Below are 20,773 nucleotides of genomic sequence, written 5' to 3'. Positions count from 1 at the left end.
TCTGTGTGATGTCACTCTGCCAAGAATCTGTGAACGGCTTGATCTGAGAAAGTGGTTATGATTTATTGGGATTTTAAAAAAACACTGGGTGGATTTTTATCATTATACTGTAGGGTGGTTGTGTACACGCACTGCCAACACACATTTCAGTTCAAACAACATGTAAGAGTGAATTTTGCATCCGATGACCCCTTTAAGTCATGGTTTTAACTGTCAGTCGGCAGTTGGGCACCTACAATAAATGACTGCTCACTGACTTCACCTCCTTCTGGCAGTTTAAAATTCCATCAGCATGTGGCAATACGGGAAAAAGTCCGTGCCAGTCCTTACCCACAATTAGGCGGAAGTTTGGGAAAACGGAAAAAGATTTATAAGGAGTAAAACGGAAGTGCGTGTGGGAAAGGAAATCTAAGTGTTACCTGATGGCTGACGCATGTGGCTGCTGCAGCTTAGTGTGCTGGATTTTATATGCATAGACCGGGTGCGATCGCCAAAATCACAAGAAAATTGATTCCGCATGGTTTACCGGTCGCAATATATCTCCAGTTCACCTGCTGCAGGTACTTTAAGATTTTTAATTTCTTCCTTACGTAAAGCCACATCGAACTTTCAAACTATCTGGTGATATATAGAGAATCAGTGGCTGATGTGGATGTTGTGTTGATAAAAATATAGATGGTGCAATTCACCTGCTTTGAACTTCGATGCTGTCCTGATAAAGTCGATCATACATGCAGATTTTTAGGTCAATATTTGGCTTGGTCACCCATACGGGTGCGCTCTCTGCCACCCCACAAACGGAAACCACAATCTATGCATTCAAGAAAACAAGGAGAAAAGTCAAGTTAATCTATTGAGCTGTTAAAGCAAATATAAAACATTGTTTTATGTGAAAACTATACCGGTTCACAACTAGGTTGAGAAAACGTGATTTGGAAATCCAGTTTTGCCTCCCCTGGAATGGTTGGTGTGAAGATGATGGGTAGTTTGACACTCATAAATGGGCCAACATCACCAAAATAAGCCTGCAGAGAGACAATCAATCTGTCACTTTTCCATTTAACTCTCATACCAAAGTGAGATTCACTATGAATAAATTGCAGCTATTCATAGTGGTGTTTCATTGCACAGCATGAAAGGCCCATTCACCAAACACTAATATTCAGCACAAATGTTCACCTCAGAGAGGATTTAGAATTGTAATAATGGATTCCTATGGAGCTACTCACACCATGGGCAAACATTTGCCCAATGACACAGCAAGAATTTTTTCTTCAGTGAAATACACTTTAATTTTTATCTTTATTTTATCTTTATTTACCAAAGTCTTTGCTGCTTGGCCTAGAGTGCAGCATTATCTACACTGCTTCACCACTGTGATCCAGGGACCTGAATCGGGACTCTTTAAGATGTTGATAGCATTTTACAATAAGGTTTCATTTGTTAACATCAATTAACTATATTAGTTAATATGAACAATATTTATATAGCATTTATTCATCTTAGTTAATATTAATTTCAAAACTTACTAATACATTATTCAAATTTAAAAGTCACCTATTATGCCCTATTTTACAATATGTAATATTGGTCTTGGGTGTCGCCAGAATGTGTGTGAAGTTTCAGCTGAAAATACTCCACAGATCATTTATTATAACATCTGGAAAATATCATTTTTAAGGCATGTCTACAAAAGAGCTGTTTTGGTGTGTATCACTTTAAATGCAAATGAGTTTAAAGTTGTATCTCTTAATCACAGTTAATGTACTGTGAACTAACATTAACATTTTTATTAACTAACATTAACAAAGATTAATAAACGCTATAAAAATATATTGTTCATTGTTAGTTCATGCATTAACTAATGTTAACAAAAGGTTACCGTAAAGTGTTACCAAGACGCTGAATGTACTTATCTGGGTATATGTCTGGTTATGGTGCTCTTCGCAATAACTACTGCTTTTTCAGAAATTTATATTAAAGCTTTCTATTGGTCAAACATACTTATGATACTGCTCCCTTAGGGTGAAGCTCTTTGTTGTATTACTCATTTGTAAGTCACTTTTGATAAATGTGTATTCAAACAAACAAATAAATGAATAAACAAACTTTAGGACTTGTTACACTGCATTTAACCATGGGTTATTCTTGTTTTAAACCCTGCTTTTAAACCCAATTAAAAGGTACATTTCACACTTATAATTTAGCAATGCTTTTTACCTGGGGTTATGAAACCCTGTTACGGAGCAGGGTTAACGATGTTTTTGAGGCTTAGCAACAGACAAAAAGAGACTGTTTAATTTTTACCTTTCCAAAGTCCATTCAGGAAAAATTCTATATATAACATGAGGATGCAGAATGCTAGAGCCATTATGTAAACACTTTACATGCTGCATTTGTCCAATCAATGACACTGACACGCAAAAATACGCAAATAAGAATGTTAACCTGGGATTCAATGTACCAGGATTAATTACTCGTTTTACATGATTTTTTTTCGCTTTCCTGATTTGTTTTCTTAAATGTGTGTAAATGGTCAATGCGTTTATACCTCTCCAATGCTAAACTCAGTTGGCTCAAAGCTGCTCTGCTGCTCCACTGTAGTATCCACTAATCCTGGATCAGCCATCAGAACCTCATCAGGACTACGACTGCTGACAGGAGACACACCTATCATTACAGGCAAGGAGAATTTACTATTAAAAAGAATTACAAAATGAATACATCTATGTAGGTATGCAAAAAAACATCTATTATTATACAATTATGTAAAATTAAGATACAATTTTTTAGACGTAAGGCAGATGTCAGCACAATTTGTTTTGACTGATTATTTTTGTTTTGGATGCCGGTTGCACAAGGGGTTAGGTCATTGCTCAAAGAGCCTAGTAAGAACGCAGGCCTATTACAAATTATACAGTCACATCAACATGGACGTTATGTTGACATTGTCATTATTTTTTACATGTTTGCAACTAAAATGACCACAATTACAACTCTATTACTGCAAAAAACACTATACTACAGGAGAAAAGCATTGTGTTACCTGGTTCCATGTGAGCAGCGTCTCCTGTGTTCTTTGTGCCTGATGGAATTTCTGCTGTGTTCTCTACATTTACACTGGGCATCTCAGCACTGTCAGTTTTACCAGAAACCTGGGCAGAGAGATTGACTATAAAAATGAAATCTTAACAGCCCAAAGACCTGCTCTTTGCCCAACTGTTAATCAATGTTATTATGTACAACTGCTTGCCTTCATAATTAGGACTGTCATCAATGTAACTAACACATATTACTGTACACTGTAGCTAATGGGTGAATTTCATGAAACCTGTCAAGAACTGTCCAAAGAATGTGAATGCAAAATGTGACCTGATCATAGAGTTGCCAGCTGTCCTGTGTTGGCAGGGATGTTAATTTTTTTGGCTAAAGTGATTTTGTTATAATGGAGTCTGTTGTCCCATATCCTCCACCATGTGTAATTGAAATCCTGTGTAAACCTTACGTTATGACAATCAGTGTACGTTATTATTATCATTTCATTATTTTAAACAGCTGCACACAGGAATCAGCAGACGTCAAACATTTAATACAATTCTTATGAAAATTGTACATAAATTGTAGAAATGCATATACAATTTGTGTGTTTGGTTGCACTTGTGAAGGTCTACATTTTGCAGAGAAATATGGCCTTACTCTTTAAAAGGCATATAATTTGGACAAATCATCTAATAATGTTATATCTACAAATGTCAACAGGTTTCCGTGAGGGTTTGGGTCAATCGTGTAGTATCATTGCCTTAAAGTAATGAGTCTATGAGATGTCTCTGTGTTGGTGTATGTTTCCTGTAACATAAAATATGCATCTGTTTGAAGTAATACACCAACATATCTGCACTGGCACTTTATTCCACCACCTTTAGCATATCTGGGGGTTAGAAAGCTGGCACTCCTACCTGAACATATTTTTGTGAGATTCACCCTTTTAGAAAAATTAACATAACCAAACATCGGGACTATCTTCCTCTCTCAGTTCATTTATGAACACAGTGGCCTTTAAACAAGGCACTACCAGAGGAAATATTCTATAGATGTATCAGTGTTGTTCACCAGTGTTGTGAAGGATTGCTGAAGGGGGCCGTTGGTGATGGGGGTCAGCATGTAACCAGTGCCTAGGGCTCCTCTGTTGGTTAAGGTGATTACTCGTGAAACTTTCTGTCCAACCACATGAGTACCAAAATCCACAACACACTGATCAACAACCACCTGGGAAAAAAATAAGATATCTGATTTTTTGGGGGGGAAAAAACATATTAACAGCTCCTCAAAAGCTCCTTATCTTCTATAAAATCTGTGGTGGATAATGTAATTTCCTTACCTCACATTTTTTCTTGGAGCACTTAATGGAAACAGAAAAAGGGCCAGTAGCTGACTGAAAATGAATCATTCCACCCAAATCCACATCAAGCTAAAACAAATATTGAATATTTATTACTAAGCATTCCACAATCAGTTTCATCATATTTACAACAGAGAGAGAGAGAGAGAGAGCGAGAGAGAGAGAGAGAAAGAAAGAAAGAAAGAAAGAAAGAAAGAAAGAAAGAAAGAAAGAAAGAAATTCAAATGTTCAACTGAAATTATAGGTTTCATCTACTAATTTTCTTGCTCATATGCAGTGATATAATAAGAAAAAAAACAATGTTACATAATTTCATCTTATTTTCTCTGGCAATACATCACAGGGACGTGTAGTGGCTACAGAGTAAAGCAAAGAAATATATTTCCTGTGACAAACACCAGAGGTGATGCAAATATAAAGTGGGGAAAAACATTACCAAAGGTCTAAATATAACCTCCAGTTCACAAGCCATGCCTGCAGACATGGGCCCTGGTGGCTCAAAACTGAAAAAAAAAAGGTCACAGATTTATTGAATTAGAAAATAAAAGCAAACAGATTTATAGTGAAATTTGTAATTCGGGTTTCACTTTATTTTGATGGTCCCTTTAACACATTGTGTTGAATATAAGTAACGTTGCACTTACATATCTACTAACTCTCATTAGAGTGTTTGTAGAGTATTAATAGACTGGTAGGGTTAGGGTTAAAGTAAAGTTGACATGTACTTGCAAAGTTACTTATAGTCAGTAGAATGTCTGTTGGGAGACCATCACAATAAAAATTTAGCAGATATTAATCAGACAATCTACTAATACACTAATGACAGTTTGTTGACATGTAGGTGCAAAGTTACTTATTGTCAACAAAATGCTTAAAAGGGACCATCAAAATAAAGTGTTACCGTAATTCTTTGCAACAACTACAAATTGACAGCATGAGAGAATCACCCTGCATTTACACTAAACTTTGATGCCAGCATATAGCTAGCTATGCTAATGTTGATAATATTAAAATATAAAATACACATTGTGACATGACAATAGATTTTAATTAGCACAAACTAATTCCTATTAAGAGACAAAAGCTAAGTAGCATGTTTCCTGGTTTCCATAAACTAAGAGAGCACATGATGAGTGTGGCTTTGTCTATATTGTGGGAACCAAATGAGAGTAAAATCTGAAATCATCTACATTGCGGGAAGCAACCAGCATTCACATGTTGGGGCTCAGAAGAGTTTGCTGGTGGCCTTGCCTCCCAGCAGTCATAACATCTTGGGTTACTTGACTGTAATCCTGTTCCCTGATAACTTGGCCATCTTATTTTCATCTTATTTTCTTTAAGGCTCTGGTAGAGCCTTAGAGGACGCAACCCCTTGGTTGAATGGGCCCTAACTCCTAGTCAAAATCAGCCAGGTTATGTATCTTGTGTCCATGCGCTACTGTCAGTCACGGAAGCCTTGCAGATTGCAAAAGCTGATTCCAAATTATCAGTTCTTATTCTGCTGGATCAATCTGCTGGTTCTGACACTGTCAATCATCAGATCCTCCTGTCTGCCCTCTCATCACTGGGCATCACAGGGATTCCACTTCGCTGGTTTGAATCTCCCTGGTAGGTCTTTCAGGGTGGCCTGGGGAGGGGAGGTATCCAAAGCACATCAACTGGTCACTGGGGTTCCTCAGGGATCAGTTCTTGGACCCCTCCTCTTCTCCATATACACTACATCACTGGGTCCCATCATACAGGCACATGGCTTCTCCTGCCATTGCTATGCGGATGACACACAGCTCTATCTCTCATTTCAACCAGATGATCCAACGGTAGCTGCACGGATCTCAGGCTGCCTGGCGGACATCTCGGCATGGATGAAAGAACATCACCTACAGCTCAACCTGGCAAAGACTGAGCTTCTTGTCTTCCCTGCCACTCCAACTCTACAGCATGATTTCACCATCCAGCTAGGTTCTTCTACAATTACCCCATCGACTTCGGTCAGAAATCTTGGTGTAATCTTCGATGACCAGCTGACCTTCAAAGACCACATTGCAAAGACTGCCCGATCTTGCAGGTTTGCATTGCACAACATCAGAAAGATCAGGCCCTTTCTAACGGAGCATGCTGCACAACTTCTTGTCCAGGCCCTTGTCATTTCTAGGCTGGACTACTGCAATGCTCTTCTGGCTGGACTTCCATCAAGCACAATCAAACCTCTACAAATGATTCAGAATGCAGCGGTACGACTGGTCTTCAACGAGCCCAAAAGAGCCCATGTTACACCTCTCTTTATCTCCTTGCACTGGCTACCGGTTGCGGCTCGCATCAAGTTCAAGACATTGATGCTTGCATATAGAACAGCCACAGGCTCAGCACCAGCCTACTTCCACTCACTACTACGAATCTACATCCCCTCCAGAAGTCTGAGATCTGTTACTGAGCGACGCCTCGTGGTACCATCACAGACAGGCTCAAAATCACTTTTCAGAACATTCTCATTCACCATTCCTGGCTGGTGGAATGATCTTCCCACCCCTATCTGGAATGCTGAATCCCTGACAATTTTCAAGTGACAGCTGAAAACTCATCTCTTTCGGCGCTACTTGACTTCATCCTAAATTTTTAAAAAAAACTGTCTTTCTCTTCATTTATTCCTTCCCTTTCTAGCTTGTACTTATTTGAACAATGCCTAAAACTTGGTATTACAAGCCCTTCCTGTGTCTGTTTGCCTAAAAAGTCTAAGCAGGATGGTGGGACTGACAGAGCCTGCAAATCCCCAATTCTCTTTAGAGAAGTAACAGCCATAAGAAAAAAAACATCTTTAGAGTCAGAAGCTTAACAGGTGCTGACTCTAGTGGTTCAAAAAGGGTACCAACCAGACCCTCAAGCACTACAGCTAAGTCCCACAAAGGGACTGTTGCTCTGGCGGATGGCCTCAACTGCTTAGCTTCATGAAGCGGGCAACTAGAGGGTGTTTCCCTATGGGGCCCCCATCAATCAGAGTGTAGCAAGCTGAAATGTTGGCCACATGGACTCTGAGAGTACCAGGACATGTACCTGAGAACAGTTTTTCCTGCAGGAATTCCAGCACTGAAACAACTTGGCCGTGAACTGGGTCTGTATAATTTGTCCTACACCAACTTTTGCGCTATCTGAGGGCATAGCTTATTCTAGTGGAGCGAAACCCTAGCACTTACAATAATCTGTACTACATCATTTGGAAGCCCAGCATCTCTAAGTTGGTGCCTTTCAGGGGCCAAGCAGGAAGGTTCCAGAGCTCGGGCCAGGGATGAAATACCATCCCCTGCGTTTCCCTGCCTCTGAGCCATAACTGAAAAGGTCTCATGTGTAGGAGGCTTAAAGTTATCACCATAAGACCTAGAACTTCCTTAAAGTAATGGACAGTAACTTTCCTAGCCTGATATTCTTCAGGGTGTTTAGAATAGTTTCGACACATGCAGGAGTAAGCTGTGCCCACATTGTGGTCGAATCCCATACAATCCCTTAATAAGTTGTCCTCTGGGCAGGACAGAGAACACTTTTCTTGGCATGGAGTCTCAACCCCAGAGACGTGAGATGAGCAGGGACGACATCCCGATGTCGCAGCATAAGTTCTTGAGAGTGCACAGCAAAATCCCCAGTGTTAATTTAACACTCTGAGTGTGGACTCATATAAACACTGAAGCAGTGTTGAAGTAACACTGAAGCAGAGTTAAAGTTAATGAGATAATTAGGTGATTAATTAAGTGATGATTGACCATTATTGAAGACACCTGATGTTAATAAGCAGAATCACCAAAGGAGAAAATCCAAATTCTAAGTCACCATTATAGTGGTCAGTGTTTGCATTAGTTGGGATCTTGACCCTTAAATTTCTAACATTAGATTTTGTTTGGCTGTTGTAACTGTGTTGTAACAGCCAGACAAGCCAGAGGAAAGATTATCATGTGGCGTTGATTATGTTTTGAAATAATCATCATGTAGAGACCTGAATAACTAAGTTAGTTGTTTTTTTATTGATTACGTCAACACTGTGAACAATATAAGATCTGGCATTTTTGGCATAATCAGACAGATGTTTTTAAAACTTATTTTGATCAAAAACATATAAAAATATCTTTAATTTAGACACACAGACATCAAGAATCAGTGTGAGAATCACAACAACAGTGACCATCAAAAAAGCATGTTGTAGCCAATCAAAACACCATAGCTCATCCATGACTCCCATTGTGCATTGCGGCATGAATAAATTATGAGCTGAATTGTCTTTGTAGTTTCTTTTATTCTTACTATTTTCTTATTTTTTTGGTTTTATGTGATTTTTTAGTAGCTTGTTTTGTTATGTTCAGAGTTGATCTGTTTATATGAATATGCTGTTTGTCACCGTTGTTGAGATTCATACGCTGATTCTTGATGTCTGTGTGTGCCTAAAGGAAAGACTTTTTTTTAAGTTTTTTTTTTTTTTTTTGATCAGAACATCTTGTAATAAATCCTTCCAAAATGTATAGATACAAATACAGGATCTTTTGCTGTGGAATCACAAGGCTGTTATAATCAATAAAGGAAATATAACTCAGAAATTAGATTAGAACACTGACCACTATAATGGTGACATAAAAAAATAGATTTTCTCCTTTAGTGATTAGGCCTGTGACTGGTAAGGCCAGTGCAGGAGAGACAGACTCTGCTGCAGCAGATGCATGTGTGTCTAATTGTGGCGGTGTCATTGAGGGAGCGTCCTTTATGTCTGGCTCTCTTTTCCTCCGCTAAGGTCTCGATCTGTTCTTCCCCTAATCTAAGCTGTATCTGAAGGACACTGCGCCACCTGTTGCTTTCAGCTGCAACGTCTTCCCAGTTTTCTTTATTGATGCCTACAGCTTTCATATCAGGCTTGCAGACATCTTTGTCATGCAACTGGGGACGGCCAACAGATTTTTTGCCAGAGGCTAATTTGCTATACAGCATGTCTTTTGGGATCCTGCATTGTCTGAGCAACGTGTAATCAGCATCAAAAGCCAGATTGCCACTGATGGTGGACCCAAGGTATGTAAACTGGTGGACAACATCAAGTGGTTGTCGATCGTAATGACAGGAGGAGTATCCACATCTTGGCTTAGCACTTTTGCATTCTGCAGGCTAATGGTTAGTCCGAAATCAATACATGTCTAGAAAAAAATATCCGTGAGGTGCTGAAGTTGTTCAGTGTGTGAGATGATAGCAGCATCATCAGCAAGAGCAGATCTCTAATGATGACCTTGCGCACCTGGGTCTTTGCTTTCAGTCTTGCAAGGTTGAAGAGTTGCCCATCTGGTCTGGTGTGTAGATACACCTCTTCGGGGGCATTCCCAAAAGCATGTTTCAGGAGCATGGAAAAATAGATGCCGAAGAGGGTGAGAGCAAGGACGCAGCCTTGCTTCACACCACTTTGATGTCGAAGGGTTCTGATATGCTGTCTTCATACTGGATGGTTGCCTTCATGTAATCATGAAATGATCTGATTAGGCTGTGCAGCCTTGCTCCCAAGTTCCCTTGCTCCTTGCATTCAATTTTCAAAAGGATGTTAAACAGCTAAACCCTGCTGACCAGGTCAATGCCTTGGTGAGTTTAATAAAGATGATGTAAAGGGGCTCCTCTCTCCATTTTTCCTTCACTCCAACACTGGCAGAGAACATCATGGAGGGGCTGCAGGAGTGAATTCTTTCAGCTCTTGAGGAGGTTTGGGGGATGCCATCACTGCCAGGTGCTTTGCCACTGGCAAGGCAGTCAACTACCTTTCAGAGTTCCTCTAATGATGATTCAGCATCTAGCTCCTCCATGATGGGCAGAAGTTCAATGGCATTGAGTGCTGAGGTGTTTACAACATTCTCCCTGGAGTAAAGCTCTGAATAGTATTCTACGCATCTCTCCATCTGTTTGCCTTTGTCTGTTATTAGTTCCCCACTTGCGGATCCGGGGGGCGGGGGGTGGGGGCAGTTTTACTCTGATTTGGACCTAAATCTCTATTGATGTTCTCATACATTCCTCTGATAAATATGCGATGAATGTGGTTCTTTCTCTGAAGTGTAACAGTGGTCAAGAGTATTTGGGCCTCTGTGATGATAGACAGATCCCCTGTGATGATAGACAGATCATCAGGGTGCCTGTTCTCATATTTAACGATGACGTAGTACAATTTGTTCAAAGTGCTCTCTGTTTTTTTGGAGTGGAATATAATCTGCTGCCATAATCACAGCTGAGAACTCTCTCAACAGATAGAACAGTCAGTATTTTATCAGAAGGTATTCAATAAAATTTTCTATCCCTTCAAGACAACCAGTGAGAGCCAGTAAAATATGTCAGTATTATGTGCGAAACTGTTTTGGCTTTAAAAGATTATTGCTTCCATCAAAATGAGACTGATCAAATGCCTAAATGTAAGATATTTATGTGATGTGCTAAAAGAGCAGCTCACCTCACTGACACATAATCTTTAAGATTCTGTGACACCCCCAACAGCTTACAGTAATTAGTCATATATGTGACATTTGTGAGCGTGAATTTCTTCTTGTAGATCTTCCCAACATCGCAATCCTGCAAATACAGTTTAGAAACGTGATTATTCATAATTATATTTCTTTAAAATTTGAAACACAATACAAGTAAAATAAAGTATTAAAGTTTTGTAATTGGCATGATGTAAAGATAATGGCTGCATGTAAATATTTAGGCTGCATTTACAATGGCACAAAAAATCAGATTCTTTATTCACATGTGACACAAGTAGGATATTGTTGCACAGGTGTAAACACAAGTATCTGCACAAGATCCGATTTTTAGCATTCTGAGCCACTTCCAAATGTGTTTTTAAATCAGATATATTTCCAATCTGGACATCTGACCTATGTCTAAAAACTTAAAAATAGAATTCCAAGCCATCACAAGTTGAGGGAGACACATTTGCCAACAAAGATAACTTTTCTTAATGTCAAATTAAGAAGAAATTAAGTTGTCTTATGCACTTGCACAAAAACGCAACTTCTTTTATTGAGGTGGTCTGCATTAAAGTCAAAGAGCCTCTTGACGTGAATTATATAAATAATTTTATATACAGCTGTTCAAAACTTGAGGGTCAACCATGTCACAGAAAACGTCATTCACCAAAGGAATCATTAAGTTTGGGTGGGGATTCATGTAAATGCAGATATCGGATACAAGTCATGTCTTGCATAATGCAGGAATGACAAAAAATGGGATAAGGTATAAAAAAAAAAAACGGATCTGTGCTTTAAGCCTTGCAGTGTAAACGCAGCCTTAGTGAGCTGATGCTGTGTATAAAGAATCATATTAGACTAAAACATCATGGAAACTTTGCATGGAAATTCTTTGCCGCCCTCATGGCAATGCATATTGTATGTTATTGTCTTATCAATGAAGAATATGTGCAAAATTTTAACAGACAGCATGACTTAAGAACCTAAGTTTTGAACAAAGCTATTATGATGGAAAAAGGCTGCATTCGGTACCTTAAACAGAATAACCTCTGGTTTGCTGATGAATGGTGGTCCTTTTGATTCTCTACTCTTTACAGTCTTTTTTGCCAATTTTGAAACCAAACTTTTGTTCATGTCCGTCTTTATGGTGGTATAAGATGTTTCAAGTTGAATATTTTCATCTGATGGTGCCTAGGGGGACAAAAAAAAAAAGTAATTGTAATTGATATTTATTTTATCAAAGTATAATTAAAGCAGCATTGAGGGGAGGGTAAAATTAAAATGAGAGATTGCTATGCATTGCCAGCCAACCGACATTACTACTGCTAATCATTATTACCATACTGCCCTTGCTCCACTCCTGCTGCAGTGCTTAATTTGTAAATTGCAAGGTCCTGGAACAAAGCGGGGTGACGGATCCGGCATGTGATTAGAGGAGGGAGAGGTAACGGATCATTCGTGCAATAACATTGGTGGGCCAGCTAAAGTGATTAACAGCATGCATCAGTTGCTTTTATTAGGGTTTGTATGGTCATAAAAAAACCTGGAAAAGCCATGAAATTTAAAAAAAGCATTTCTAGGCCTGGAAAAGTTGCATTCGGTCTTGTGACAGCAGGCCAGTTAGGAGCAGTTTACATGTCGCATCTTTTGTGCGGTCAAGTTCGTTATTTCAAATGTAGATGTGCAGCAAGCGTGCATATATTTCACAAAAAATCTTCTATTATGTGCACGCTTGCTATTGGTCAGCACGAACATCTTTCATTGGTGCACGAGGAGGGGGATCTGCCAAAATGAGGTGCTAGATATCGGATTACAGAGGTGCTGGATCCGGCTTGTTCAGGCACAAATTAAGCCCTGACCTGCTATTTCAACATGAAGAATATAGTCTGCAGAAGATCACAGTTGCAATCTCAGAGCAAAGACAGTATAAATTTGAGACATGCCAAAGGTAGTGAGAATCCAGTAGCATGATAGAAGACCTTTGTTTGTAACAGAATCAAAGCTCACTGTGTTTCCAACAAGCACTGCAGTTTTTTAATATCTAATAAGTGATGTTGACTTCTGATGAAACTTAATGAAATCAGTGTCAGTGTATTTCATTTAAATTGTTACCGTATAATCTTTGTGTTTGTGTTCCCAAAGGCCGGTGAACTCAGGCTGGGCCAGGCTCATCTCTCCTTCATCTTCATTCTCCATTTCTCCACGCTCTCCCCACTTCAGTTCTGCAGAATCTAAAGAGGAACTGACATCACTGTCGCCAACACTGTGGGACCTGACACGAGATGCTCTGGAACTTGACATTACATGTCTTTCCTGAATTAAACACAACAAGTAGACAAAAAAGAAATTGTCAGCAAACCAGTATGTTCAACACTCGATCTCACAGCAGTTTAAAACCACAAACCAGCCTCTTTTCTGCCTTTTCTGTCAAAAGCTATTGAAAGAGTTGTGTTCAATCAGCTCTCTGCTTTTCTCTCCCAGAACAGACCTTTTGTTTGTGTTCTGTTCCGGCTGGTCCATTGTTTCATTGCTTTCAGGTGTATCTTGTAATAAATACGTGTATATATAACCTGCATATTTCATTTGTTTCTGGTCTAGCCTTGTTTTATGTAACATGATGTCTTGCTACTCATTCAAGTCAAATCAAGTCAAGTCATGTTTAAGTCATGTTTGTATATGTTCATTTAATTAAAGAAACTGCACTTGGGTTCTCACTTTCACTCATCACAGTGGACATTTGTTACAGAAAGCTAGACCAGCTAAAATAAACTCAGCCGACATGCCAAAGCCTCATCACGTTATGGCAACCATGCCAGAGTTTTCCCATGTCATGCCCACTATGGCAGAGTCCTCCCACATCATGGCCGCCACGACCAAGATTTCTTCATGTCACGACAGAACCATGTCATGGCTGCCACACTAGAGCCTCATCACATCATGGCCACTGGATCTCCCTCTGAGCTGATGAGACTGGCATCCAGTGTGATGGATCCACCTCTGAGGTCAGTGCAAGCGAAGAGTCCCAGAGGTTAAGTCCAGTGGTCCCGGAGGTCCCACTGTCTACGTTCTTATTTTTGTGATATTAATGTGGTCACAATAGTGACAAAGTAAACATGTTAGAAAACTAGGCTAGGCCTATGCATCACTCATAATTTTCCCATTCACAGTAATCCATACTTTCTATAATTTAATTTTTTTATGGCATAACTTCCGTATGTATAATATTCTTAAATATTGGATAGTACAGTATTAAAAAAGCAAGCATACTTCAAACACTGCCATCACTGTAATATTTTACTGTAAAAAATTTGACTGGGTTGTAAGCAAAATTCCTATTACCGCTGCAAGGTAATGGCATTTTGGTAGGCACTATCAACATAGGCACATAGGCATACTGTACATGGATGCACTGCTGCTCCATCCTCTAGGGCAGTGGTTCTCAATTCCAGTCCTCGTGTACCACCGCTCTGCACATTTTGTATGTATCTCTTATCACTTCAGATGTTTGTTCTAAACCGTAAGTGCCCTGCGAAAAGTGGACTTCACAGGATATTCCGCCATGATTCCAGTTTGAAGGGAGCGTATATGTTCCATTCAAATGGCATTAAAGTGTGCAAGACCTGAATTTAAATTGTATTTATTTACAGAGGTATATTATGTCACAATTTACACTTCTCTAGTAAGTTTTGTCTGTGTGTGAAGATGCTGCAGGTCGTGGCGTAGCGCAAATCTGTGAATGAATGTTCCGAAGTGAAGTAAACTTTAACGGATTTCCAGTGCTCAGAGAGTAGGGAGCAAAGAACACTGTGTAGGGACCATGTAAATCGGAACAGTTCATGCATGGAGCTCTGTTCTAATGAGCTGGTTATCTGAATCAGATGTGTTAAATAAGAGAGACATAAAAATTATATTTCACATGTTACAAGAACAGCCATCTTCCACCTTAGAAACAATGCCAACCACAGAACATTATGTGTTTCTGATGCATGTTCATGCATTCATGACCTCAAAGTTGTACTGCATCCTCCATCAAAAGCTACAATTTGTTCAAAACACAACTGCAAAAGTTCTTACCAGGTAAACAAATGATCAAAAGGATGGGCCCCAAATGAGTTTGGTTCCTTTCCCTCCAACACCTCACCACTGACTTACTGAGTGATTGATTGATTGATTGATTAATTGATTGATTGAATTTAATGCTAGATTCCCAGTTCATTCTTTCATTCATTATTCTAATGATATACATTTATGGTGAGTGTCACGCTAAGCAATCACTGGTACCTCCCTCCTTGTAAGTGCAGATGGAGGCAGCAAGTTCTCGTGAAGTTTCTCATCAAGTTTTCTCTCATGGCTCAGTACAGGAGATTTTCTATACCTTTCCTTCATGTTCTGTTCCAAGAGCAATTTAGCCACAATTTCCATTTGCCCCACTCTCTGTGTATCCTCAAATTCCCTTCAATGCAAAAAAAGATAGCAGATATGAAAGAGAGAGAGAGAGGGAGGGAGAGAGAGAGACAGAGACAGAGATGTAAAAGTATCAAATAATTTTTAAAAAAGTGTCTGGGTTACACATATATTTATTGGAAATTCTCACGCAATTTTCTTGTTGAAGCCCTCCTGCAGTCTTTGTCGGTGAATGAGTTCAGTGCTGTTCAACCCTTTGGCCTCCAGCGACTCTCTCAAGATTTGCTCTCGCTCTCTCTGTTTCTGTTCATAGGCTTTCTGTCGTTGTTTTCTAGCACACATAGTTTCCTAAGTATATGGAGAGAAGATCAATCAATGGCTTATACTGACACATACATTATTGGTGGCCCACCAATAAAGCAAAGTTCTTTGGGTTACGTGTCCAGTGCTGTTGTGGATACACATACCATTGACACGTTTGCCCTGTGTGAGACATGCAATTAATCACCATCAATATTCTTTTGTCTCTCATCTGTACATATTTACACTTACCTGAATCAGGTTGCTCCATCAACATTTTTCACTACAGTAATATTTACATCTTACTCTAGTAAGTAGTTCATCCAAAAGAGGCCACAAATACACTGCAGCTAAACTCGGTTGTTAATTCAACTGTGGTTGTCTATTCAACTGGCATCCATATTCTACAAAAATTCTATGCAATGTGTACAGAACCAAAATGAACAACTAGTTGTTATGAGTCTTGGTATGAGTCTTGACTCAGTTGTGTTGGCAGATCTTGCTAGAAAAAAATGGCAAACAAGAACAAGCCTATAATATACTTCTTAGAGGTCGACCGATTGATCAGACTAGATTGAACAAGCTAGAGGTGGAATAACTAGCATCTTTTGCTGTTTGTTTTGACACGTGGGACTGCAGGCTGCACACTTCAGATGACAAAACAGAAAATGGAAAGGCATGTACACAATACACTACAGTACATGACAGGACATAAACATTAGCAGTTCCTAAAGCAGTTAAAACAATGTGACAAAAATACACACAAGTCCAAGCTAAATATTTAATGTCACAATTGTTACCATCTATTTGTATTCATTTATATCCAGCTTGCCTCTTTATGCGTTCATTGTGAAGTTGCATATTTAAAGCTAGTGATGTGAGAAAGCAAACTGATATGTTCATGCAGCCAACAGAAACATATAAGCAAATCAGAAATGCATCCGTATTCGCTTTTTTGTCACTGTATTACATATTTTATTATTTTGTTTAGATAATCATCAAGTGTTCTAAAATAGAATCAAATAAAGTGTGAGGCCCTGTTTACACTAGTGCATTTTAATTTTAAAATGGCATGAAAACGAAAACGATCTTAGTCTACACTGGCGTTTTCACTGCGTTTCAGAAACGATCTCCATCCACACTACACAACCAAAAACGGTTCACACTGGGGCTGCGTTCCACTCCACTTTTAGACTTAAAACAAATTCGTAAGGGGAAAAATGTAAACAATAAACCAACTCCATAGCGGATTTTAAGTGATCAAGGGCTTAGGGCTTTCTACTGTAATTCAGCCCTTTCCAAGGGTTCCACCAGTAGTGGGCACTCATGCAACGTAATCAATGATGTACATCCGAGTAAATGAGATGGAGGGAAGTTTGCGAGTGAAGGGCAAAAAAAATTAACTGGAACGCAGCATGTTCGTAAAAGCGTAAATAGGAAGTCGGTTGCTAAGCACTGGCAGGTACAACAATGAGCATGATGGCGAGGAAAAGCAAGGACGTCTTTGTGTTGACAGATGATAAAATGGAATTGTTACTCAAAGTAACTAATAGGGCTGCCCTCGACTAAGCATTTTTCTGGTCAACTAGTAGACGTTCATTTGAAGCATTAGTCGACTAATTGCACGTTATTAACCCTCATAAGGTCCGCATTTCCTGTTTACACTAAGGGTCTTTGGGGTCAATATGACCCCAAAATTGAAAGAGTAATTGTAAAAAATATATACAATATATATTTAATCATATAAATAATATATCATTTTTTGTTTACTTCTCATCTATACATTAATGCTGTGTTTTGGGAGATATGAAGTACATTTGTACCTGTTTACCACAAAAATCCTCAACTACTCCATTAGCTTGCGTGTGAAATATTACATTTTTATGAAAAAAAATCACTTAAATGATGATCTAACCCCTTTTTCAAGGGACCATAAGTAATTGGACAGTTGACTCAAAAGCCATTTTATGGACAGATGTGGGCTATTCCTTCGTTATTTCTACATCAATTAAGCAGATAAAAGGTCTGGAGTTGATTCTAAGGCTCAATCCCAATTCTATTTAATACCCCTTCCCCTTGTCCCTTGAAACAGAGAGTCAAGGGGTAGGGGTGAAAATATTCCCCTAAGAATTGGGACACCACTATGCCGTCACACATCATCATACGTCGTCTAGCTCCTACAATACACGCACCTATTCTGGTGTGCTGGTGTGCATTAGAGATGAGAGGATAAAATCACTGTTTTTGAGAGACGCACAGACGCGCATACGTGCAACTTTCATCTCTCTCTCTCTCTCTCTCTCTCCCTCTATCTCTCTCTCTCGAATTGGCAATATTTGAGAAAAAGGTTTAGCGATTTCTAATTATAGCCGCCCCCCCCTCCTCCAATGTCTATGGTGGTCCTCGGGCAGCCATGTTGCCGCTGTAGCTGGTTTACGCTGAGATAATTCATACCCCTTCGTTTGAAGGGCTGTCTGGCCCTTCCCCTACCCCTCCAACCAAAAGAGAATCGAGACACCCCCACCCCTTCATGTGAACGTGCAAAACGGAGGGGTAGGGGAAAGGGGAAGGGCTAAGGGGTAGAAATGGGATTGGGCCTTAAATGTGCCATTTGCATTTGGAAGCTGTTGTTGTGTACCCACATCATGTGGTCAAAGGATCTCTCCATGCAGGTGAAACAGACAATTGTTAGGCTTCAAAAACAAAACAAATCTATCAGAGAGATAGCAGGAACATTTGAGAGGCCAAATCAACAGTTTGGTACATTCTGAGAAAAAAGAATAAAATTCATGGACGTCCACGGAGGACAACAGTGGTGGATGATTGGAGGATCCTTTCCATGTTAAAGAAAACCCTGTCACAATATCCAGCCAAGTTAAGAACTCTCTCCAGGAGGTAGGCATGTCATTGTCAAAGTCTACAATCAAGAGAAGACTATAGAGAACAAACACAGAGGGTTCACCACAAGGTGCAAACAAGGCCAGATTAGACTTTGCCAAGAAACATCAAAAGCCAGACCATTTCTGGAAAGTATTCTTTGGACTTCTGAAATTAAGATCAACCTGTACCAGAACGACAGGAAGAAAAAAATATGGAGAAGGCTTGGAACAGCTCATGATCCAAAGCATACAACATCATCTGTGAAACATGGTGGAGTAGTGGGATGGCATGAGCATCATGCATGGCTTCCAGTGGCACTGGGTTACTGGTGCTTAGTGATGATAAGACAGAAGCAGCCAGAAGTGTTCTGAATTCTTAAGTGTATAGGGATATACTATCTCTGCCCAGATTCAATCAAATGGAGCTAAGTTAATTTAGCGTCGCTTCATAGTACACATATACGATGACCCAAAATATACAGCAAAAGCAACCCAGAAGTTTTTTAAGGTAAAAAAAGTGGGATATTCTGCAATGGCCAAGTCAATCTCCTGATCTCAACCCGACTGAGCATGCATTTTACTTGTTAAAGACAAAAGTAAAGGCAGAAAAACCCACAAACACACAACAACTGCAGTCAGCTGCAGTAAAGGCATGGCAAAGCATCACAAAGGAGGAAACCCGATCTTTGGTGATGTCCATGAGTTCCAGACTTAAGGCAGTCATTACCTGCAAAGGATTTTCAACAAAATATAAAAAACTGAACATTTTATTTATCATTATATTTATTTGTCCAATTACATTTGAACCCCTGAAAATGGGGGACTGTGTATAAAAATGGTTGTAATTCCTAAGCATTTTATGTTATATTTTTGTTCAACCCACTTGAATTAAAGCTTAAAGTCTGCAATTCAATTTCATCTTGGTTGTTTCATTTTAATTCTATTCTGGTGGCATACAGAGCCAAAATTATGAAAATTGTGTCAGTGTCCAAATATATAAGGACCTGACTGTATATACACTGCTCAAAAAAATTAAAGGAACACTCTCAAAATAACATCAGATCTCAATGGGGAAAAATATCATGCTGGATATCTATACTGATATGGACTGGGTAATGTGTTAGGAATGAAAAGATGCCACATTGTTTGATGGAAATGAAAATGATCAACCTACAGAGGGCTGAATTCAAAGACACTCCAAATATCAAAGTAAAAAAATGATGCATCAGGCTAGTCCATTTTGCTGAAATTTCACTGCAGCAAATCAAAATGGTACTCAGTAGATTGTATGGCCCCCATGTGCTTGTATGCATGCCTGACAACGGCGGAGCATGCTCTTAATGAGACGACGGATGGTGTCCTGTGGTATTTCCTCCCTGATCTGGACCAGGGCATCACTGAGCTCCTGGACAGTCTGAGATGCAACCTGGCAGCGTTGGATGGACCGAAACATAATGTCTCAGATGTGTTCTAATGGATTTAGGTCAGGCAAGCGTGGGGGCCATTCAATGGTATCAATTCCTTCATCCTCCAGGAACTGCCTGCATACTCTCGCCACATGAGGCCGGGCATTGTCGTGCACCAGCGTAGGGTCTGACAATGAGTCCAAGGATTTCATCCTGTTACCTAATGGCAGTCAGGGTGCCATTGTCTAGCCTGTAGAGGTCTGTGCATCCCTCCATGGATATGCCTCCCCAGACCATCACTGACCCACCACAAAAACGTTCATGCTGAACGATGTTACAGGCAGCATAACATTCTGCACAGCTTCTCCAGACCCTTTCACGTCTGTCACATGTGCTCAGGGTGAACCTGCTCTCATCTGTAAAAAGCACAGGGCGCCAGTGGCGGACCTGCCACTTCTGGTGTTCAAGGGCAAATGCCAATCGAGCTCCACGGTGCCGGGCAGTGAGCCGAGCGTGGGGGCCATTCAGTGGTATCAATTCCTTCATCCTCCACCCTCATGAAGTCTGTTTCTAAATGTTTGGTCAGAGACATTCACACCAGTGGCCTGCTGGAGGTTGTTTTGTAGGGATCTAGCAGTGCTCATCCTGTTCCTCCTTGCACAAAGGAGCAGATACCGGTCCTGCTGATGGGTTAAGGACCTTATACAGCTCTGTCCAGCTCTCCTAGAGTAAGTGCCTCTCTCCTGGAATCTCCTCCATGCTCTTGAGACTGTGCTGGGAGACACAGCAAACCTTCTGGCAATGGCACGTATTGATGTGCCATCCTGGAGGAGTTGGACTGCCTGTGCAACCTCTGTAGGGTCCAGGTATCGCCTCATGCTACCAGTAGTGACACTGGTCCTAGCCAGATGCAAAACTAGT

General features: G+C 39.9%; 1 protein-coding gene across 1 annotated transcript in view; it reads right to left on the bottom strand.

Moving 5' to 3' along the window:
- Positions 1-20,773, bottom strand: part of cfap74 (cilia and flagella associated protein 74) — a 110,059-nt gene that overhangs the window by 68,081 nt on the left and 21,205 nt on the right. The window contains exons 8-19 of the mRNA XM_016516832.1: positions 15,458-15,615; positions 15,145-15,316; positions 12,976-13,176; positions 11,896-12,054; positions 10,845-10,963; positions 4,836-4,902; positions 4,379-4,468; positions 4,111-4,266; positions 3,086-3,155; positions 2,552-2,670; positions 903-1,025; positions 690-811 (exon numbers count right to left, since the gene is read on the bottom strand). Coding sequence (XP_016372318.1) covers positions 690-811; positions 903-1,025; positions 2,552-2,670; positions 3,086-3,155; positions 4,111-4,266; positions 4,379-4,468; positions 4,836-4,902; positions 10,845-10,963; positions 11,896-12,054; positions 12,976-13,176; positions 15,145-15,316; positions 15,458-15,615 — 1,556 coding nt within the window. The remainder of the gene's footprint in view (positions 1-689; positions 812-902; positions 1,026-2,551; positions 2,671-3,085; positions 3,156-4,110; positions 4,267-4,378; positions 4,469-4,835; positions 4,903-10,844; positions 10,964-11,895; positions 12,055-12,975; positions 13,177-15,144; positions 15,317-15,457; positions 15,616-20,773) is intronic.

Source organism: Sinocyclocheilus rhinocerous, unplaced genomic scaffold (genome assembly GCF_001515625.1).
Source record: "Sinocyclocheilus rhinocerous isolate Xijiao unplaced genomic scaffold, SAMN03320098_v1.1 scaffold958, whole genome shotgun sequence".
Classification (NCBI taxonomy): Eukaryota; Metazoa; Chordata; class Actinopteri; order Cypriniformes; family Cyprinidae; genus Sinocyclocheilus; species Sinocyclocheilus rhinocerous.
Note: the sequence above shows the minus strand (reverse complement) of the source record. Positions and strands in the feature narration are given on the sequence as shown.